The 19,758-nt window shown below is 42.8% G+C and overlaps 1 protein-coding gene across 1 annotated transcript in view; it reads left to right on the top strand.

The window, feature by feature from the left end:
- The window catches only part of LBR (lamin B receptor), a 58,078-nt gene extending 41,585 nt beyond the window's left edge, over nt 1–16,493 (top strand). The window contains exons 7-14 of the mRNA XM_082252618.1: nt 2,681–2,735; nt 4,017–4,211; nt 6,087–6,190; nt 6,570–6,695; nt 13,398–13,566; nt 15,232–15,312; nt 15,426–15,548; nt 16,268–16,493. Of these exons, the coding sequence (XP_082108744.1) occupies nt 2,681–2,735; nt 4,017–4,211; nt 6,087–6,190; nt 6,570–6,695; nt 13,398–13,566; nt 15,232–15,312; nt 15,426–15,548; nt 16,268–16,428 (1,014 nt within the window). The 3' untranslated portion in view covers nt 16,429–16,493. The remainder of the gene's footprint in view (nt 1–2,680; nt 2,736–4,016; nt 4,212–6,086; nt 6,191–6,569; nt 6,696–13,397; nt 13,567–15,231; nt 15,313–15,425; nt 15,549–16,267) is intronic.
- The last annotated feature ends 3,265 nt before the right edge of the window (nt 16,494–19,758 follow it).

Consider the following 19,758-nt stretch of genomic DNA (forward strand, 5'->3'; position numbering starts at 1 on the left):
CTTCCATCCTGCTTTACAGTGGCTGGCTTTAACGGCTTGGCTGAAGGATAGGGGGTTGTCTGACTCAGTGATTCCATCGCGTCTGGTAGTCGTATATTGCGTGGTATGAGTCTCTGTGGGTTTCTCCCCGTTCCTTTTCAGTGGCTCGAATTTTGGCATTCCTCCAAAGAGGTGTGGAGCAGTGCCTGGCCTTGGGTACCATCCAGGGCCAGGTTTCGGCCTTGGTGATTTTCGCTCAATGTCCTTTGGCTACCCATTCCTTGGGACGCACCTTTGTTCAGGGGGTTCGCCACTTTGCTCCGCCTGTGCAGTTTTCGTTGCCTCGGTGGGACCTCAAGTTGGTACTGTCGGTTCTTTAGAAACCGCCTTTTCAAAACATTTGTGAGATTCCTCAGCGTACATTGTCCCAGAAGGTAGCCTTCTTGGTAACGATTTCTTCCGCACGCAGGGTGTCCAAGCTGGCAGCTTTGTCTTGTTTATCTTATTTGGTGGTTCACAGAGATAAAGTGGTGCTTCGCCCTTGTCAGTTGTTCCTTCCTTAGGTTGTCTCTGGTTTCTATCTGAAGACATTGTGTTGTCTTCCCTGTGTCCTAAGCATCCTAAGGACATTGCCTTGTATTCTCTGGATGTGGTTCGGGCGATCAGGGTGTACCTGGCGGCAACAGTTGTTTAGGAAACCAGACTCACGTTTTGTCCTTACGGATGGATCTCGCAAAGGGTTGGCCGCGACCATTTCCAGATGGATCAGACACAGTAGTGCAAGCCTATTCGATCAAGGGTCAGGTTCCTCCTTTCCCTGTTAAGGAGCAATCTATGCAGGCGCTTCGTGCCTCCTGGGCCTTCAGTCCTCAAGCGTCAGTGATACAGGTTTGCAGGGCGGCCACCTGGCCGTCTGTGCACACTTTCACAAAATTTTACAAAGTAGATGTTTTGGCATCTGCGTATGCTGCTTTTCTCCACAAGGTTTTGTTGGATGCTGTTTGAGAGGACCTGGTCCTCATAGGGTGTATTGTTTTCAAGGGAGCTCCAGTTATTCCTGGTTAAGCTCCTTGTTACCTGGTTTGCTAGGTTTAGCCTTTTGGGAATTTTTTTCTGCTGTTTTTCCCACCCCTCATGTTTGACACTGCTTTGGGACGTCCCAATGGTCGAGAAGATTCTGGAGCTGTGTCCGTCAATGAACGAAAGAGAACTGGATTGTTGTCTTACCGTAAAATCCTTTTCTCTGATGTTCATTGACGGACCCAGCACCCACCCCTTTATTGAGTTGGATTATTTTTCTTCTGACACTGCTTGCAACAAAACTAAATGCCTATAGCGGGCAGTGGGTGTTTACCCCCTGGGACTGCCCTATTGGCATGGTAAAGCTTTTTCCTGCCTGGTGTCCTACTCCTGCTGGGGACAGCATAACCCAATGGTCAAGAAGATTCTGGAGCTGTGTCTGAAGGAATTTACGGTAAGACAAAAATCCAGTTTTTCTGACACTTGTTGCTTACAAGTTTAAATCAGTATTTTTTACTAGAAAATTACTTGGAACCCCCAAATATATATATATATTTTTTTTTTAGTAGAGACCCTAGAGATTTTTAATGGCGATCGGTGCAATCTTTTATGTCACACTATTTGCGCAGCGGTCTTTCAAACGCAGTTTTTTGGGGGAAAAATACACTTAATTTTATAAACTAAACAGTAAAGTTAGCCCAATTTTTTTGTATAATGTAAAAGATGTTACGGGTCAAGCTATTTGACTTCTTTTTATAATGCAGGTCATTAGTAGAAGGTAAAAGTGTACATGTAATTTGACTTGTTTACTGTCGCAGCGCATTTTAACTTTGTCTGCATCACATAAAGTAACTAGTATAAAGAGGACCTGAACTCTGGAAGCCAAAAACCACAAGCCACGGACAAAGGACCAGTATTAGCGGTCTCCCTGCAGCTTTGCTTTCTTACTGACTTACTTACTTTGCCTTGTTCTGTGCTGTGTGGCAGAGGTAATCTTGGTAGAGATAGGGCTTTGCTTTCTCATATCAGTGATATGTTATATCGCCAGTCATTGGTGTGATAAAGAAACAGCTGGAGTGTTGGAGGTAATTGGCCTCAGGTAATGCTTCCTTTATATAGCAAGCAGTGCAGTAGTGACATCCTAAATCTTACTATAGCTCTAGTCCAGTGAGACAAGCGGTCATTGGCAGCAGTGCCTTAGATCAGTGGTCCTCAACCCTGGCCTACAGGGCCCACTAACAGGCCAGGTTTGCAAGATAACATCCCAGGTGATATAATTTGCTGCTCAGTGATTGCAGTACTCTAGTCTGCATCTCCCCAAGGTAATACTTAACATCTGGCCTGTTAGTGGGCCCTGAGGACCGGAGTTGAGGACCACTGCCTTAGATGACTTCACAATGCATATATTCAGCTATGAGGTTCAAGGCAGTGAAATGTCTAGGCAGAGTCACATTTTAGGAAGTACACTGCTATAATTGTAGAAATTTAAAGCAAAAAATAAATATTTCAGGTTACTGCTCAGGCACAATTAACTTTTTTAGATGTTCCCTATAAAATGGAAAATGTATTTTGCATTCAGGTCCACTTAAGGTTACTTAAGCTCACGGTTTCCAGAAGTGGGGCTTGAATAATCATTCTGCGGTTTTAATTTTGTGTTGACTTTTGTTTTATTTTTTTTTAGATTGCATATGGTGTGCCCCTTCCAAATGGGAAAAGGCTAAAATACAGACTTCATGGTAAGATTTTTGTATTCTTTCTGGTAATTGCGCTGGTCTCCCGATCTGTTATTTTGAGCCTGTGGACTGTAGATCATACTCGGCTGGACATAACGTTTTCAAGTTTGTGTGTGGCATTCTATGTTTTGTTGAGCATTCTATATAATAACCCTCTGGAGTCAGCTGGGGAGTTAGAGGAGCCAGTGACTGCAGAGCTGAGTCCTGCTTCTAAAAAGAATCATGCTTATTTGCCTTACTTGAGTAGAGTTGGTGGCTATACAAGGCAGTAAATTAGGAGCATGTTTTAGAAGTTTCTGGCACGATTAACCGCCTCTCGCCCGCCTTATAGTAAAATGACAAGGGGCAGGATCGCCTCTCGTTCTAAGGCAACATCATATGACTTCGCACCAGAGTCACTGCTCTAGCGTGCCCATAGATGGCGAGGCTTTATCCCCATGTCATTCAAAGTGTAACAGCACTGAAAGCTGAAAAGTGGGTTTAAGCATCCAGTATTGAAGCGGTTAAAATTTCGCTCAATTATTCATAGACACTGTTCTGTTTTTAAACGGAGACACTGACTGGACTGGATATACACCCTGTGGTGGCTGGCTGGCACCCTGTGGTGGCTGGGCTGGCTGGTACAGGGCCTGTGACTTGCTTTCTGGCACCCTGTCTGTGGGTGGCTGGGTGGCACATTGCCTGTGGAAGTGGGTGGCTGGTACAGGGCCTGTGGAAGTGGGTGGCTGGCTGGCACTGGGCTGCTGTGGGTGGGTGTATGGCTGTGATACACTCCCACGGTACTAGTCCCAACTCCAGATGAGGCTGTCCAAGGCGAGGGAGGCGGCCTAAGAAAGCAGAATGACGTCACAAAAATATCTGGCCCGATACCGATATATCAGGGAAAGTGCAGATCGGCCTTGCCCTAATGGGAACTATGAAAACATCTCTTCTACATTGTAGTATGCTATAGCAAATGACCAGCATTGCATTAACTTGGGTCCAGGATAAAAAAGTTTAGTAAAGTGTTTTTCATATTTATAGCTGCTTGTTAATAATCCAACTTTAAGGAGGCATAGATGTATCTCGTTCTAAATGCAAGTGCAGCATCACTTACCTGTCTGTAGATCCTGAGTCCATGCAAAGACACAAAGCCCATCAATATTCATGAAGGACAGCAATGTCATAACTACTGCCAGCAAGATAAGCAAAGTGTTTGATCTGAGCAAGTCTTTGACGAGCAGTCCTTGACTTTGGCGTTTTCGTATTCGACACAAGTATCTTATGATTGTTTTCTCCTTACAGGACTCCATTGTTTGCTTCTGGTTGCTGTGGTGGTAGCAGCACTTTTGTACTATCAGGTCAATCTGATTTGGGTATACAAACACCTCCACAAGTTTGCAGCTGCAGCTACTTTATTCTCTGTCGTTGTAAGTGTTTTTGCATTTGCACGTTCATATAGAGCCCCAAAAGAAGATCTTTCCGAGGCTGGGAAATATGGTAGGTCATTTTTTTTTTTTTTAATTTAAAGTGTTTGTAAAATCTCGCTTTTTTTTTTTCTCCTAAAATAACAAACATTTTATACTTGCTTCCTCTTGGTTTTGCAAATACCAGCCTGGATCCTCCTCTTCTCGGGTCCCTCGTTGCTGCTCCTGGTCCTTCCCTCCTATTGAGTGCCCCCACAGCAAGCAGCTTGCTATGGGGGCAACCGAGCCGAGCTGCAGCTCCGTGTTTCCATTCAGACACGGAGCTGCTTTTTGCCCCCCCCCCCCCCCCCTCCTGATTGGCTGACTTTGATTGCCGTGGGAGGCAATGGCGCTGCGGCTGTGTCTCAGCCAATTGGGGGGGGGTGCCTTAAATGCATTAAGACAAAAAAACCTAACTTTACAACTCCTTTAACAAGCTGGTTGTAAAGCACACCCTTCCTCATTTGGCATTTTGGAGAACATAAACCAGAATCAACTTACCATGTTTAAAAGTAGTTTGAGAGGTTACTTTAACTGTCCCAAGCTTACTTGTTTACCACTGTAGGTGCATTTTTCTTTTTATAAAAAAAAAAAAAAAAGGTAATTTACAAAGCCTGGAGCAGGTGAAGCCCCACTTATATTTGGCGCTTGGCGGCCGCATGACTGGTCATGTCATTGGACTTCTTCCCTATCAGGGAGTATTCTCTGCAGGTTTATATAGAAAACGCTGCAAAGGAGACTGCATGCTCCACACCACTCCGCTTATAATTGTTTGAAAAATGCAGGCACTATGTGGAGCAATTTACTGTGGTAGTCTATGAAAAGCAGTTTCTATTCTGTTATAAATTTACCTTTTTAGTGTTTTTATATGGCTATTTCTTTCTTTGGTCTTTAATTTTTATAATCTAAGATGCCAACATATTTCCCAATGTTTGTTTAGAAATGTAAAGTAACCCTGTCATGAGAAAAGTATGTTTAGGCTGCCATTGTTGGTTTACCTTTGAACATGGTTCCCTGGCTAGCTCTGTCTACTTTGGACCCATAGACTCAGAACAAGTGTGCTGTAAATGTCGGAATTCTCTATATTCCAACAAAAAAACTCAGGAAGCACTAAAGCAAAATATCAGCATGACCGTTAGGAAATGAACATTCTCAAAGGAGAGGTCAGCAAAGGCAGGCTTCATGCTTTTATCATGAATGAGTTGGGTATTTCTTTGTATAGCCGCTTCATAGACACCCAGCTCAGATATTTAAAGAGGATCTTCAGTCTGGGGGAAAAAAATGCAGCTTTACAGTTGGCGCCCCACTGCACATTGTGAATGGACCCCCAGTCTCCTGGTACCTGTGACTTGTCCCAGGAGGTTGCAAGTAGGGAGGCAGAGAATCATGTAGGCCAGCGGTCCCCAACTCTAGGAACTGGCTTCATGGAAGACAACTCGTCCATGGACTGGGTCAGGATGGAACCAGGGGGCTGTGCAACACATTTACTGGGAAGTAAATCCTGAATAGATAAGAATTCCGTGTGAGCTGGGGTATCTCTCCAGTTGCAGACTAGGTGGGGACTCTGAGCTATCAGGTGCAGTAGGCGACGGCTGCAGGCACTGTGAATTCTCTGGGTGGAAAGTGATGCTGGGAAAAGGGGAGGGAGTGCCTTTAGTGGTTGGAGGCTCACTCCACTGCTACCCACCCTGAGGTTTGGGGACCTCTAAAGTAGGCGATCGGAGCGGGTACCTGCTCGCAAAAAGGAAAAAAAAAAGCGTGTTAGAGAAAGGGAGGAGGGGGAGAAAAAGTGGAAGCTCCCTTTTTCAGGTGATCTGCTTTAAATGCTAGACATTTGTTTTATATTAATGATTTTATGTTTAATTTGCTTGCTACGAGTCACACAGTCTGACATGCTTCCTTATTACAGGCAATTTCCTCTATGGTTTTTTCATGGGTCGGGAACTAAACCCTCGCATCAAGAACTTTGACTTGAAGTATTTTACCACCATTCAGCCTATGCTTATTGGTTGGGTAAGTCATGTTTTGTGTTTGAATATTTCAGTGAAAACTAAAACTCAAATAATTAGTAACTCAATATAGGCGGCTTACATTATAAGGAAGTCCTGACCTTTCCTATAAATGTTGGTGCTGACATTTGCCGGTTACTCAGTCCACCCACCTATATTAAAGGAACCAATGTAAGGTGTAAGAGTGTCTACAGGAAAAATTGGGAAGTTTAAGTTTCTACATGTCTGAATCGACTAATAGTTTGACTGTTATCATTGAAGCTATCTTTTGTTAATTTCTTTCATGATATTCTCTATTCATGTTTTAAAATTGTTTAAATGCTATTCTAATGCAGGAAGTCTACAGTTATAATTTTACACTCTGATCTTTCATGATTTCCTAGGTTTTGCTGAACTTGATAATGCTTTTGGCTGAAATGGATACTCAGAAGCTTGACAAACCTTCAGTATCTATGATCCTCGTAAACAGCTTTCAGCTGTTGTATGTCCTTCATTTTCTTTGGAATCAGGTAATTCAAAGTTACTCAACCTAATCTCTTTCTTTTCTTTTTAAGTTGTACAATATATAATCTGTTACATCTGTCTATAAGTAACTGATTGCTGTAATTACTAGTTAAAAAAATAAAAATCTCAGTTTGTAGACACTATAACGTTTGCGCAAACCAATAAATTTACACTTATTGGGACTTTAACAAAAATATGTAGCAGAATACTTACGGCCTAAATTAATAAACCAAATGGTGCATATACTAATCAAACACCAAGCTGCGCAAAAAATCATATATAAATAATGAATATCCTCGGTGTATCCAAAGAAATATGTGAATAATTGTAAGGAAATCAATTATAAACAATGAAAGTTCATAAACATGGTGCTGTAAATGTTGCTATAAAAAGGTGCTCCTTGATGGAATCCTTTCAATGCTTTAAGTCCCGTGAAATAAACCATTCAATAATATGAATGAATTAATTAAACAGATCACATTGACATCCACCACCAATGTGACAACCACTCCCATCGGTTGTTCACTCACCAGAAAGTGCCCCTCATTCTCATGGTATGGGAAAATGCGCTTGTAGGGATTAGATCACACCAGTCCTCTCTGGGTTGAAGAGCAATTTTTCGTTTCCTCCTCCAAACGACGACTTTGTAGTCATAAGGAAAAGAAAACCTCAATTGGCGTGATAACGTTTAACAATACTATTTATTAAAACATAAATCCCTCTTCCATTGCTCTTAGAGTTTGCAAAGAAAATGCACATTGATATACAAACTCTGTAGGTGCAATGGAAGAGGGATTAATGTTTTAATAAATAGTATTGTTAAACGTTATCACACTAGTTGAGGTTTTCTTTTCCTTCTATGACTACACGGGAGTCGTTTGGAGGAGGAAACTAAAGATTGCTGTTCAACACAGAGGGGACTGGTGTGATATAACCCCTACAAGCGCATTTGCCCATACCATGAGAATGGGGGCAACACTTTCTGGTGAGTGGTTGTCACATTGGTGGTGGATGTCAAGGTGATCTGTTTAATTCACAGGAGTCACATTATTGAATTGTTTATTTCACTGGACTTAGAGCATTGAAAGGATTTCATCAAGGAGCACCTTTTTATAGCAACATTAATTTACAGCACCATGTGGGACTTTTTATGAACTTTTATTGTTTATAATGGATTTCCTTACAATTATTCACATATTTCTTGATTGATTATACACTATTTTTTTCGCAGCTTTGTTTGATTTAGTATATGCACCATTTGGTTGATTTATTTTAAGATAAGTTGCGCCATCACTTAATTACGAAATGGTTATATGAGCACATCGGTTTTTGCAATCAGTGTGTTTGGAGTTATATCATTATTTCATGTTTTTTTGATAGATAAATTCATTTATTTTTTAATTGTATTGGATGGGTTTTATAGCAGAGTTTTTTTTTTTTTCTTTTCTTTTTTTTTTTTTAAGTTGTCGGTCATTTTCTGTTTATAGTCCAAAAAATAACCACGGTGGTGATCAAATACCACCAAAAGAAAGCTCTATTTGTGGGGGAAAAGACATAAATTTTACATAGGTACAATTGCGCAATTGTCAAAGTAATGCAGTGCCGTATCGCAAAAAAACTGGACTTTAGTCTTACTGTGAAATCCTTTTTGCTGAGGTTCATTGACGGACACAACTCCATGTCTTCTAGACCACTGGGCTTATGCTGCTCTCTTCAGGAGTAGGATTAGGCGGAAACCTTTTTGGTTATGCCCCTGATGCAGTCCCAGAGGGTATACCATCACTTCCTGCTATAGCACTTCAGTTTGTAACAAGCAGTGTCTTAACCAATTAAAGCCCCAGAAGATTTTACCCCCTTCTGACCAGGGGGTATTTTGCGATTCGGCACTGCGTGACTTTAACGGACAATTGCGCGGTCGTGCGACACTGTACTTAAACTAATTTGACGTCCTTTTTTTTCCGACAAACAGAGCTTTCGTTTGGTGGTATTTGATCACCTGTGCGATTTTTTTTTTTTTTTTTTTTTGATCATGCGCCATAAACAAAGAGCGACAATTTTGCAAAAATACAATATTTTTCAAATTTTTTATATGAAATTCCCCAAAAAAAGTAAAAATCTAAATTTTTAAGAAATTTTCGGCCAATTTGTTTTATGCTACATATGTTTGGTAAAAAAAAATTGCAAAAAGCGTATTTTGATTGGTTTGCGCAAAAGTTATCTCGCTTACTAACAAAGGGAAAGATTTGTCATTTTTGTTGTTTTTTTTTATTTTTTAACGCGTAATGGCGGCGATCTGCGATTTTTTTTATTTTTTATTTTTGCGGGACCTGCAACATTGGGGGGGGGGGACAGATCGGACCCTTGACTGACATTTTTGATACTTTTGGGGTTACCAGTGACATTTCTACAGTAATCAGTGCTATACATATGCACTGTTACTGCAAAATGACACTGGTAGTGAAGGGGTTAACTTTTTTTGAGCGGGAGGGGTGGTGTGTGTCCCTAGGGGCGTGATTCTAACTGTGATTGGCTGTGGCTTGAGCTGTAGGAACAGTGATCAACGGTCCTACATAGTAGAACCGTATGATCACTGTTTCTACACAGGGGAGAATGACAGGCGGCTTGTTTACACTAGCCGCCTGCCTTTCTCCCTCTCCACCGACGATTGCCGAGTGACCAGCAGACATCAGGTCCGCCGGTCACACGCACGGGGGGGGGGGGGGGGGGGGGGGGTCTGTGACCGCGCGGGAGCGGCGGCGCATGCTCGCTCCCCAGAGCCTCACAGGCTAGTGATGTACCCATACGTCACTTTGCCTGTGAGGGGCTGACCGCCGCAGTATATGTACTTGCGGCGGTCGGCAAGTGGTTAAGAACACAACTCAACCCAACAGAGGGGCAGGTGCTGTCCATCAGTGAACCTCAGAGAAAAAGATTTTACAGTAAAGCAAAAATGCAGTTTTCTCTTTAGTTCACTGACGGTCACAGCTCCACTAGACCAGTGGTCCTCAACCCTGGCCTACAGGGCCCACTAACAGGCCAGATTTGCAAGATAACTGAAATACATCCCAGGTGATATCATTTGCTGCTCAGTGATTGCAGTACTCTAGTCTGCATCTCCCCAAGGTGATACTTAAAATCTGGCCTGTTAGTGGGCCCTGAGGACCGGAGTTGAGGACCACTGTTCTAGACCATTGGGATGCCCCAAAGCAGTGTCAACATGAGGGGTGGGAAAAAACACAGCAATACGTAGAATTACCAACAAGGCTAAACATAGCCAACCAGGTAAAAACAGTAGCTCAACCAGGAACAACTGAGCTCACCACCAGGAAAAAATTACACCCTCAAGAAGCGGAAGCCTCTGCAACCGCAGCCTGCAAAACATTGCGGTGAAATGCCGCACCTGAAGATGCAAGTATGTCCACTTTATAAAACTTTGTGAATCTGTGTACAGATGACCACGTAGCTGCCTTGTACACCTGAACCACTGAGCGCCCTCGTAGAATGCGCCTTAACAGGGAAAAGAGAAACCTGACTCTTAATAGAATAGCCATGCACCACCGTCTGCCTGATCCACTTGGAAATGGTTGCAGCAGACGCGGTCTGCCCCTTACGAGGTCCATCCATAAGAACAAACAAAGAATCATATTTCTGAAACGGCTTAGTCACCGCCAGGTACACCCAAGGAATGTAAAGCAATTTTCTTAGGATGTTTAGGACAGAAGGACGGTAACACAATATCTTCATTCAAATGAAACCCTGAGACAACCTTAGGAAGGAATGCCTGACAGGGTCGCAGCACCACTTTGTCCCTATGAATCAACAGATAAGGCGACCGACAGGACAACGCAGCCAACTCCCGACACCCTACATGCGGAAGTAACTGCGATTAAAAAGACCACCTTCTGCGACATAGGGAGCAGAGAAAGGTTCTCGAATATTTTCAAAGGGAGGTTTTTGAAGCACCAACAGTACCAAATTGAGATCCCACGAGGCACCAGGGATCGCACCGGAGGAGCCAGATGGCGAACTCCCTGCACAAAAGTGAGAACTAAGGACTTTGCTTCCAACAGCCTTTGGAAAAATATAGCAAAGTGATCTGGCCCTTGATGGTGCCCAGCACCAAACGTTAATCTATACGCAGTTGTAGAAACTCCAACAGGCGAGACACAAAAGGAACGGGGAGAAACCCCCCGGAGACAACACCAAGTAATGTACTCCTTCCAAACTCTGATAAACCTTCCTGGAAGTAAATTTCCTAGCTTTTAACAGCGTAGGTTTTCAATAGCCAAGCTGTTAAAGCCAGGCGGATGGAAGATTGATACCGGAGACAGAAGATCTTCCCTGAGAGGAATTTTTGAAGGGACGTCTACTACCGGCCTTACCAGGCCTGCATACCAAAACTGGTGAGGCCAGTCTGGTGCCACCAGAATGACTGGAATACCTTTTACCTTGATTCTGCATAGCAATCTCGACAGAAGTTGCATTGGAGGAAAGGCGTAAATCAGACAATATTGACTCCAAGGGGCCACCAGGGTGTTGGCCAGAGGATCCCAAGATCTTGACATGAACCTCTGCACCTTCCTGTTGAGACGAAAGGTCCAACAGGTCCACATCGGGGGACCCCCACCTTCACATCCGGGTGAAGAGACCATTCTTCCGGATCCAACGTCTGCTGACTGAGATGGTCCGCTTGCAAATTCTCTACCCCCAGAATTTGCACAGCAAAGAAGACCAGAACATCTAGTTCTGCCCACCTCAAGATGCCGGCCACTTCCCGGGCTGCCAGGGCACTCCTTGTGCCCTCTTGATTGACATATGCCACAGCCGTAGCATTGTCCGGTTGTATCCTAACAGGGCGTCCCTGCAGACAATCCGTCCATCAAGACAGACCAAGCCTGATCGCCCGTATCTCCAGGATGTTGATCGGCAGACTGGACTCACCTAGAGTCCAAATACCTTGGGACTAGTACACTCCCAAGACACCTCCCCACCCAGATAGACTGGCATCTGTAGTGATTACAGTCCAATACAGAGGAAGGACCGAAACTCAATCTTGTAACAGCAAAAGGCGAAGATGTCCCCTGAGACGGGGCAGGTAATGGCACCCGACGCAGGGGGAACCCCGATGGAGACTGGAGGAAAAACATGAGGGGGAGGGAGGGGGCCTATCATCCCTAGAGAGGGCCCGCAAAAGACCCCCCCCCCCCCCAGCAATTCTGAATACTATTCACTACACTACGGCACCAGGCGGGCGCTACTCCTAGCAGTCCACCGCACCATCTTGGAATGGGGGTGCTGTGGCCTAAGGTATGCTACGAGACTGATCGTGACTGCTGTCGTGACCAGGGCTATGCAACCTCGCAAAGTGTTTCACTCGCCGGCCAGCCCCTGTCCAGTGGGGCTATGTCACGGCCGACCGAGCGCAGAGCTAATAGTTGGGTAACGCTCACAGGCCCGACTGGGAAGACCATAAGGATCTAGGATATCCAGTGCTTCGCCCAGTCCGGCTGTTGATTGTAGTTCACACAGGAACAACAATAATAAAGTAAAAAATTCCATATAAAAAGGAATGCCAGGACCCGCAGATCCCAGCAGGGAGCCAGGTCCTCACTCCTGACTAGGCAGAAAAAACTAAAGTCCTTTAGCAGGAAGTGATGGTATACCCTCTGGGACTGCTTCAGGGATGTAACCAAAAAGGTTTCCGCTTAGTCTTACTCCTGAGGTGAGCAGCATAAGCTCATTAGTCTAGAAGACATAGAGCTGTGTCCGTCAGTGAACGAAAGAGAAAAATGTCCTGGTCGTGAAGTGGGTAAATCTTCTCAATCAACATGAACCACAGTCAAGTGGTTAATTCATACACATTCAAAATTCATACACATCCACTAAATGATCCTATAATCTATTTTCATGAAATCATTTTTTACCGTTTTTTTTTTTTTTTGTTCCTTCCGCCTTGAAACATCCTCCCAGAGCTCCCAAACCATTCCTTTTTCTTTTCACTTATGTTTGTTTGGAACAGGCAGTGCATTTTAGTTGTGGTCATGTGCACTGCTCTATGCACACTACAAATCCCATAGTCTCCAGCCCATCTTGGGAGCAAGCAAGAGACAATAGCTACGTTCCTGCATGCAGTGAGACCATGGAGAATGAATGTAGCCACCCTCTAGCAAGATGTTTAATTACAGCAGTAAAAAAGGAATTTAGAGGAGGCTGAGAGCAATAAAAGGACAAATTATGTATGGTCATCTGATGAAAATATATTCTCATAAGAAAATGAATTTGTGATCAGGAAAAAAAAAATGTATCCCGCCATGCCAGTGATTAACATGACTAGGTAATGTAAGCGCCCCCTACAATGCATTGTGTGTGCCCCTTGAAGTGCCTGCAAACACGTACTGGCTATTTACCTTCAGATCAGGGAAGGGTTGTTGTGCATGTAGGCACCCCCACAGACATTTAGATAAAGTTCATCTAGTTTGGGGTTTTACTTCTGATGTGAATTTGCTTAATTGTACAAAGACCATACATTGGCTGAGTCGTTAATGCATGGCTGGTCACCGCTTTTAGGTAACTTTAGCTATTTGCCTCTTATGTATTCAGAGCAAAGGGGGGAAGAAAATCACCATCTGCATCATACGTGCTTTACAAAACAATTTAGTGTAGCTTATTAATGTGTATATTGATTGATCGGGTGTCCTTATTTCTAGGAGGGGGTCCTAACCTCTTTGGATATTGCCTACGATGGGTTTGGCTTTATGTTGGCATTTGGAGGCTTTGTATGGGTTCCGTTCACTTACTCCCTGCAGGCATTGTATCTGGTCAACCATCCAGTGGATATTTCCTCTGCAACTGTTGCAGCTATTCTTGCTTTGAACAGTAAGTTTTCTTCTTTATTGTGCATTGTTTGCATACTGCTAGATACTGGGGGCATTTGTCCAATGTGCTCACTCACTTTTCTAAATGTGTGTATGGTTTAAGTAATTGCAGAATAGAAAATTATATGACTGAGCTAATTTTTTTTATTTTTTTATATTACTGCAGTGCCGTTGCATGTTTTCCCTATTTTTGTTCTTATTAGAGGTAGGGTGGAATAGCTGCTTTGGTGACATTGCATAACTCTTGATTCACAACCCAGAATGGAACCTGAATGTACGAGACAAAAAAATTGTCCTATGTTCACGAAACTACAAATTGTTCACTTCTGGCTCATCTTTTGTGTACATCCAAAAAAAAATCATTTTACTTTAGTATATGAATGTAAAACCAGCATCATTGCTAGTGTCACTTTCTCTTACGTCCTCTGACAGTCGCCGCCCACTCATACAGTCTTCACCAATGGGTATTGACCTCTTATCCATAGGAGCAAGCTAATACCCATTGGTGAAGACTGTATGAGTGGGTGGCGACTGTCAGAGGACTCGGAGAAAGGAATTTTACGGTAAGATTTTACAAAAATTCCGTTTTTTTTTTTTTTTTTTTGTGTGGGGTTTTTTTTTCCACACAATTCTCTTATGAGAAACCACTTCAGCTCTTACACCTGCTCACCCCTTATGGAACAGAGCAATTTTCAAATTTCTGCTATGAACCTGTTTGGCGACAATTTTGTCATTACTTAAGATAACGTTATACATAAAAAAAATTTTAAGGACAAACAAGGCTTTTTTTGTGAAAATTGTCCTGCAACAATGATTTTGTTCTGCAATTCTTAGAGCTCTTTCACATGGTCCGCCTCCGTAGGCGGATCCGTGCTGCTCAGCAGGGATCGATCCGCGATCCCCGCTGAGCCGGCGGGTGACAGCTCCGTCTCCGCTTGCAGTGCGGAGAGGGAGGTGTCTCAGCCCCCGCTGCTCTCTATGGGGGATCGGATGAGAGCGGACCGCCTGTCTGCTCTCATCCGAGCCGATACCTGAACGGATGGAAAAACAGGGTTTCAGATACGGATGGCAGCGGGTGTCAGCGGAGGTGTCTCCGCTGACATCCGCTGCACCATAGAGCTGCATGGAGGATCCGATCCGCCTAAAAAAACTGACAGGCGGATCTGATCGGACCGCCCGTGTGAAAGAGCCCTTAGACAATTAATGTAACAAAACTAGACAAAAGGAACTTTTTTTTTAAATCTTGTTTGTTTGCCGACTGCTCCACGTATGTATTTATACTGCGGGGCCCCTGTGCGAAATCATGTAGGGGACACCAGTTGCAGACTCTGGGCGTACTAGACATGCCCTGTGTATACTGATGACTTTTTTGGGCATGTCTAGTACACCCAGAGTCTGCAACTGGTTAAAATGCTGTCCTGGAATAGACTTACGTTGGTACGAGTCATGGCCTTCAAGCTGGTCCAAACTATTTTCTTAACTAATACAGTTGCTTTGTCAGAGATATGTGTTCCGGCAGCGGCATGAGAAACTTCCAGCTTGGTTCAAGCAAACTATTTTAAAATTTCACTAAAACTTGGAGTTAGGCTTTAAGCTGGCATATTTATAATGCATTCATCCATGCCTGGTCAGGCATTTATGGTGTTTTTATGCTTGTTTAATTTAGCTCTCGGATACTTTCTATTTCAACGCGCAAACAACCAAAAGTTGGCCTTCAGGAAAAATCCAGATGACCCGAAGCTTTCACGTAAGTCCAAACCCCCATCTGTTTGTGATTTTTTTTTTTTTTTGTGGTTTGAATCCAGTGCTTGTCCTCTGGATTACATTCAGCTGTGTAAATGTTCTCTTTTCTCTCTCCAGATCTAAAAACAATCCCAACTTCAGCTGGCAGTAAGCTGATTGTGTCTGGGCTTTGGGGATGGGTCCGACACCCAAACTACTTAGGTGATATCATAATGGCCTGGGCCTGGTGTTTGCCTTGTGGTGAGTATTAGTGTGACAGTATTCAAATATTCTAAAACTGTTTTGTAGTAGGAAGAAAACACCACAGTTTGGCTCTTGTATTCAGGTTACATGAATGTATGTTTAGTTCGCGCCTTGCCTTTACATGGGCTCAGCGGCCCGTTAATTTGAATGGGCTCCTATATCTGTTTTTTCTGCAGGGAAAGTCCCTGGCTCTTTTTTTTCTTTTTAACCCGGCGACAATGCAGTTTCTTGCACGTAACATGCTACATTTTATGATGTGTGGGGGTGCTATTAAAAATTGATTGCACCCTCATGTATCTGCAAAAGAGCAGCACATTATGGCTGTACAAATGAGTGCAGTTAACATGAGCGATGAACACGCAGTCCTGTGACAGTGTGAACATAGCCTTACAGCTACCACTTAAAGAAAATATATGGTTGCCACATAATTTATTTTAAAAACCATCTGCATTGTGCTGCCTGCCTGATGGTCACCTTTCCACGACTTCTGCATTCTCTTGCTGCCTGCAAGCATTGATTCCTGTGATGACTCCTGAAACTTCTCCTCTCAGCACCTTTGTAGATCAGAAGGCAGGCTCTGAGATGTGCGACACAGCAATGTCTACTCAACAGCGCATAGTGAATAAATGTTACATTTAGTTACTGTATTTCTAATTGTGAATTGTATACTGCCACAAATTGCCAGTAATAGTTTAACCCTTTTTCTTCCTTTCTAGGTTTCACCAGTGTTTTGCCATACTTCCACGGCTTCTTCCTTACCGCCGTACTCATGCACCGAGTGATTAGAGTGGAACAGCAATGTAAAATAAAATACGGCCCTGACTGGCAGAAGTATTGTCAGCATGTCCCATATCGCCTATTACCTTACATTTACTAGCAGAGCAACTATATCGATTTCACAATTGTCACCATCTTTTGGATTTTATTCTGATTTGGTGACAAGTGAAAGGCTTTTGTAAATGTTTGATATTTTGTATATAATGTTTAAAGTTATTTTTATGTATGCTATAGGAGCACAGAGGCTTTTAAATTTCCCACTGACCAAGGAAAGCTATTTTCTACTGTATGTAAATGTATTTCCCATGCTTTGCATTTTCCGTTAGGTTGGCTTAGATGTACATTAGGAGAACCTACAAGCTAAAGTGCTTGTTTTTGGCAAGATGACATGGGATTGCCATTATGTTAACTGTCTTTAGAGATTTACCCTCTATGTCCTGTGACCAGTGAAACGAGGACTGAAAATTAAAGTTTGCGTCAAAATAGGAATAAGGCGAAAAAAAGGGATTTCCATTACATTGGAAAGAGATCCTCTCCCTTTCTGATTTGTTTACAAGACAGAAGTAAATAAGACTCCTTAAGCCCCCGTTCACATAGGGGCGATCCGACTTCGGCTGGCGACCTCCGAGGTCGCGGTGCGAGCAGCGCGCCGCGACCTCGGAGCGGCTGCCACGGACTTCATAACATTGAAGTCTATGGCGGTCGCCTCCTGGTCGCCCCAAAGAAGCTCCGGACCCTTTTTCTAAGTCGGAGCGACTTGTGTCGCTCCTATTAGAACGGGTCCGCAGCTTCCCTATGGAAGGTGACCTGCGGCGACCTGTGAGGCGACCAGGTCGCCTCACAGGTCGCCTCTATGTGAACGGGGGCTAATGGGACTCAAGGTTTTTACCCTTCCCTATTTATAAAAAGAAAGGCAACCTTTTGGCTTTAAGCCCCCCCCCCTCCTCCCTGTATGTTGGTCTTCAGCACACGTATGGATAAACATACATTTTATAGATGTATATATGTGTATATATGCTCTCTCCTTGGATGCCAAGTACTTGTGTTTTGGGAAAATTACACATACGGGCTTCTCTTTTTTAATGAAGTATATATTAATCTCTGGGGGAAAATCACTATTTTCTACTACTACGCCCTGGGATGTGCTGTCAGTAGAACTGCTAGCAGGTGAACATGTTAATCTGAGTTTGCAGCACTAAGATTTCATGCATAAGTCTTCTAAACATCTCATTTACTACACTGTCAGAGCTGTAATGTGAAAAATCGCTATCCATTTCCTTCTGCACTGCATTCAGACCTCTCAACTACTGACTGCCATATACAAACAAAAATCTGCTTTACCATAATACAGCGATCACAACTTCTAATATAAAAAAAAAAAATGCAGCTAGCCGTACAATTCATTTCGAGTGGACACTTTTTTGCAGACTTTTTTTTAGGAGCCACTGTAACCCATTTGGCAGCTGGAGAACATTTCATGAATTTACCCAAAAATATTACAGCTTTCTCTGTACATTAATATGCAGTTCAGTTTTGTAGAAGAATGCTTTAGCTGGGGCAGATAATATATTGGTTCTGCTTTACTGCCTCTGAGCTAGTCTATACCTTGTGACACACACGGTGATTGCTTCCAGCTGAACCTTCTGAACTTTCAAAGAGCTGTTAAAAACTCGAAACCCAATCCCCCAACCATACCGTTTTCTGGGTCTGTAATATGCAAATTGTGTAAACAAGACGCTCAGAATAATTTGTTTTCCATGCAAGCTCTGCTTTACTAGAATTGGTAGTTAGTGGGGAGCCATGCTGTGATTGTGCTCCCCAACACCATTAACAGCTGTGACATGCCAAGGAGGGGTTAATATTTTTTTTTTTCTTTTTTTACTGTGTGGCTTGTTAGATACAAATAATACGGAAGACCTTTTTTATGCCAATATGTGATCTTACAACTAAGTATTGTATATTTGTTGAAGTTGTATGTTTTATTGTGAAACGATCGCTTTCTCAGGTCTTTTTTAATCTTTTTTTGAAATCCCATATTTAAAATAGATAACTTATTATGGGTATTTTATAATGTGAGATTAATCAAAAATGTGTGTATTTATGCTACCTCTGCTATATAGCTTTCTTGGCATAGCCGTGACTGTTTACAAAATGTATCACAAAGGCGTGAACTAGTCATTGATTGGTGTTTTCTGCAGCATTTTGTTTTCAGTTTAGACAACCACCCTCTGAAATCACAATTATTTGTCTCACGCCAGTCCTATGCACAAACCCCAACTTCAGAGTAGGAGGGTGTGCGCTTTTAGATGTTAGTGCAGTGTTGCCACAGCAGACAAGGTGCTGCCAAACTGTAAATATTATAGGTTATTTTTTTGCAGAGGAGTGTTTAGTTTGAGCTTCAGACTCTGCAGGGTTGGCACAGTGATTCCTTTTCCCTCTGGTGTTGTAGGCGCGGTCAGACAGAGGGTTTGATTTTCCAAAGGTAAATCTGCTGTGCACTTGCTCCAGCGCTTACTAAATTAGGTAAAGCTTCACTTTACAAAGTATACTCAGTCACATTCAAGGAAAATTAAAAACAGCATTTTTGCTTGTACATGATTGGATGATAGAAATCAGGGCTTCCCCTCAGATCAAGAGCAACTGCATATTTGCCTTTAGTAAATGAGCCTCAGTGTTTGCCATTTGGAGGGCCAACTGGGCTGATTGAGACCTTCAGTTCTCTTTTCTCTTCTCTTGGCACATGCTACTCCACTTTTATGCTGTTATGTGCTCCTGGAGGATGTGAACCCTGGCAGCTCAGACCATACATTCTGCAACCAAAGTACCCTTTAAATGTAGCAGTACATCATCTGCCTGTTGCAATCCTGTAGTTTTACATGGAAAACTCTTAAGGCCCATACACACCTTTGCAAACTGTAATGCACATCACTCATTGCCGTTTATTATGAAGGGTACCCCAACTCACCCGCCTGCACACCACAACACAAAGGATGGTGTTGCATCATAAAACATGGTGTATATCTGCTTTTTTACAGTGTTGTGGTGTAGTTATGGGCTGCCCTAATGCAACACATGCTAACCATGTGTTCACCAATGCAGCACAGATGTAAATTTACTTTTAATATTTTCTTTATGCTCTGTCTGCATAATGAATTTTTTTTTTTTTACATGAATACATTTTGTATTATAGTCATATGTTTTTGTATTAAGATATATATGCTTCTATTTTTGCTTTTTTTTTTTCTACACATTCACATAAACCATTGAATTGTTATTCTAAGCATTACATTGCTCCCAAAATGTACTATAACATTTTTAAATAAATATTTTGTGTGGACTTTTACCAGTTTTTGTAGAAGTTTTGCCTGTTAATGTGTTTCCTTGTATAGTTACCTAGAAAAGGACCGCTTTATTTGATTGGATTATATGC

This window comes from Pelophylax lessonae, assembly GCF_965119305.1.
Source record: "Pelophylax lessonae genome assembly, chromosome: 3".
Taxonomy (NCBI): domain Eukaryota; kingdom Metazoa; phylum Chordata; class Amphibia; order Anura; family Ranidae; genus Pelophylax; species Pelophylax lessonae.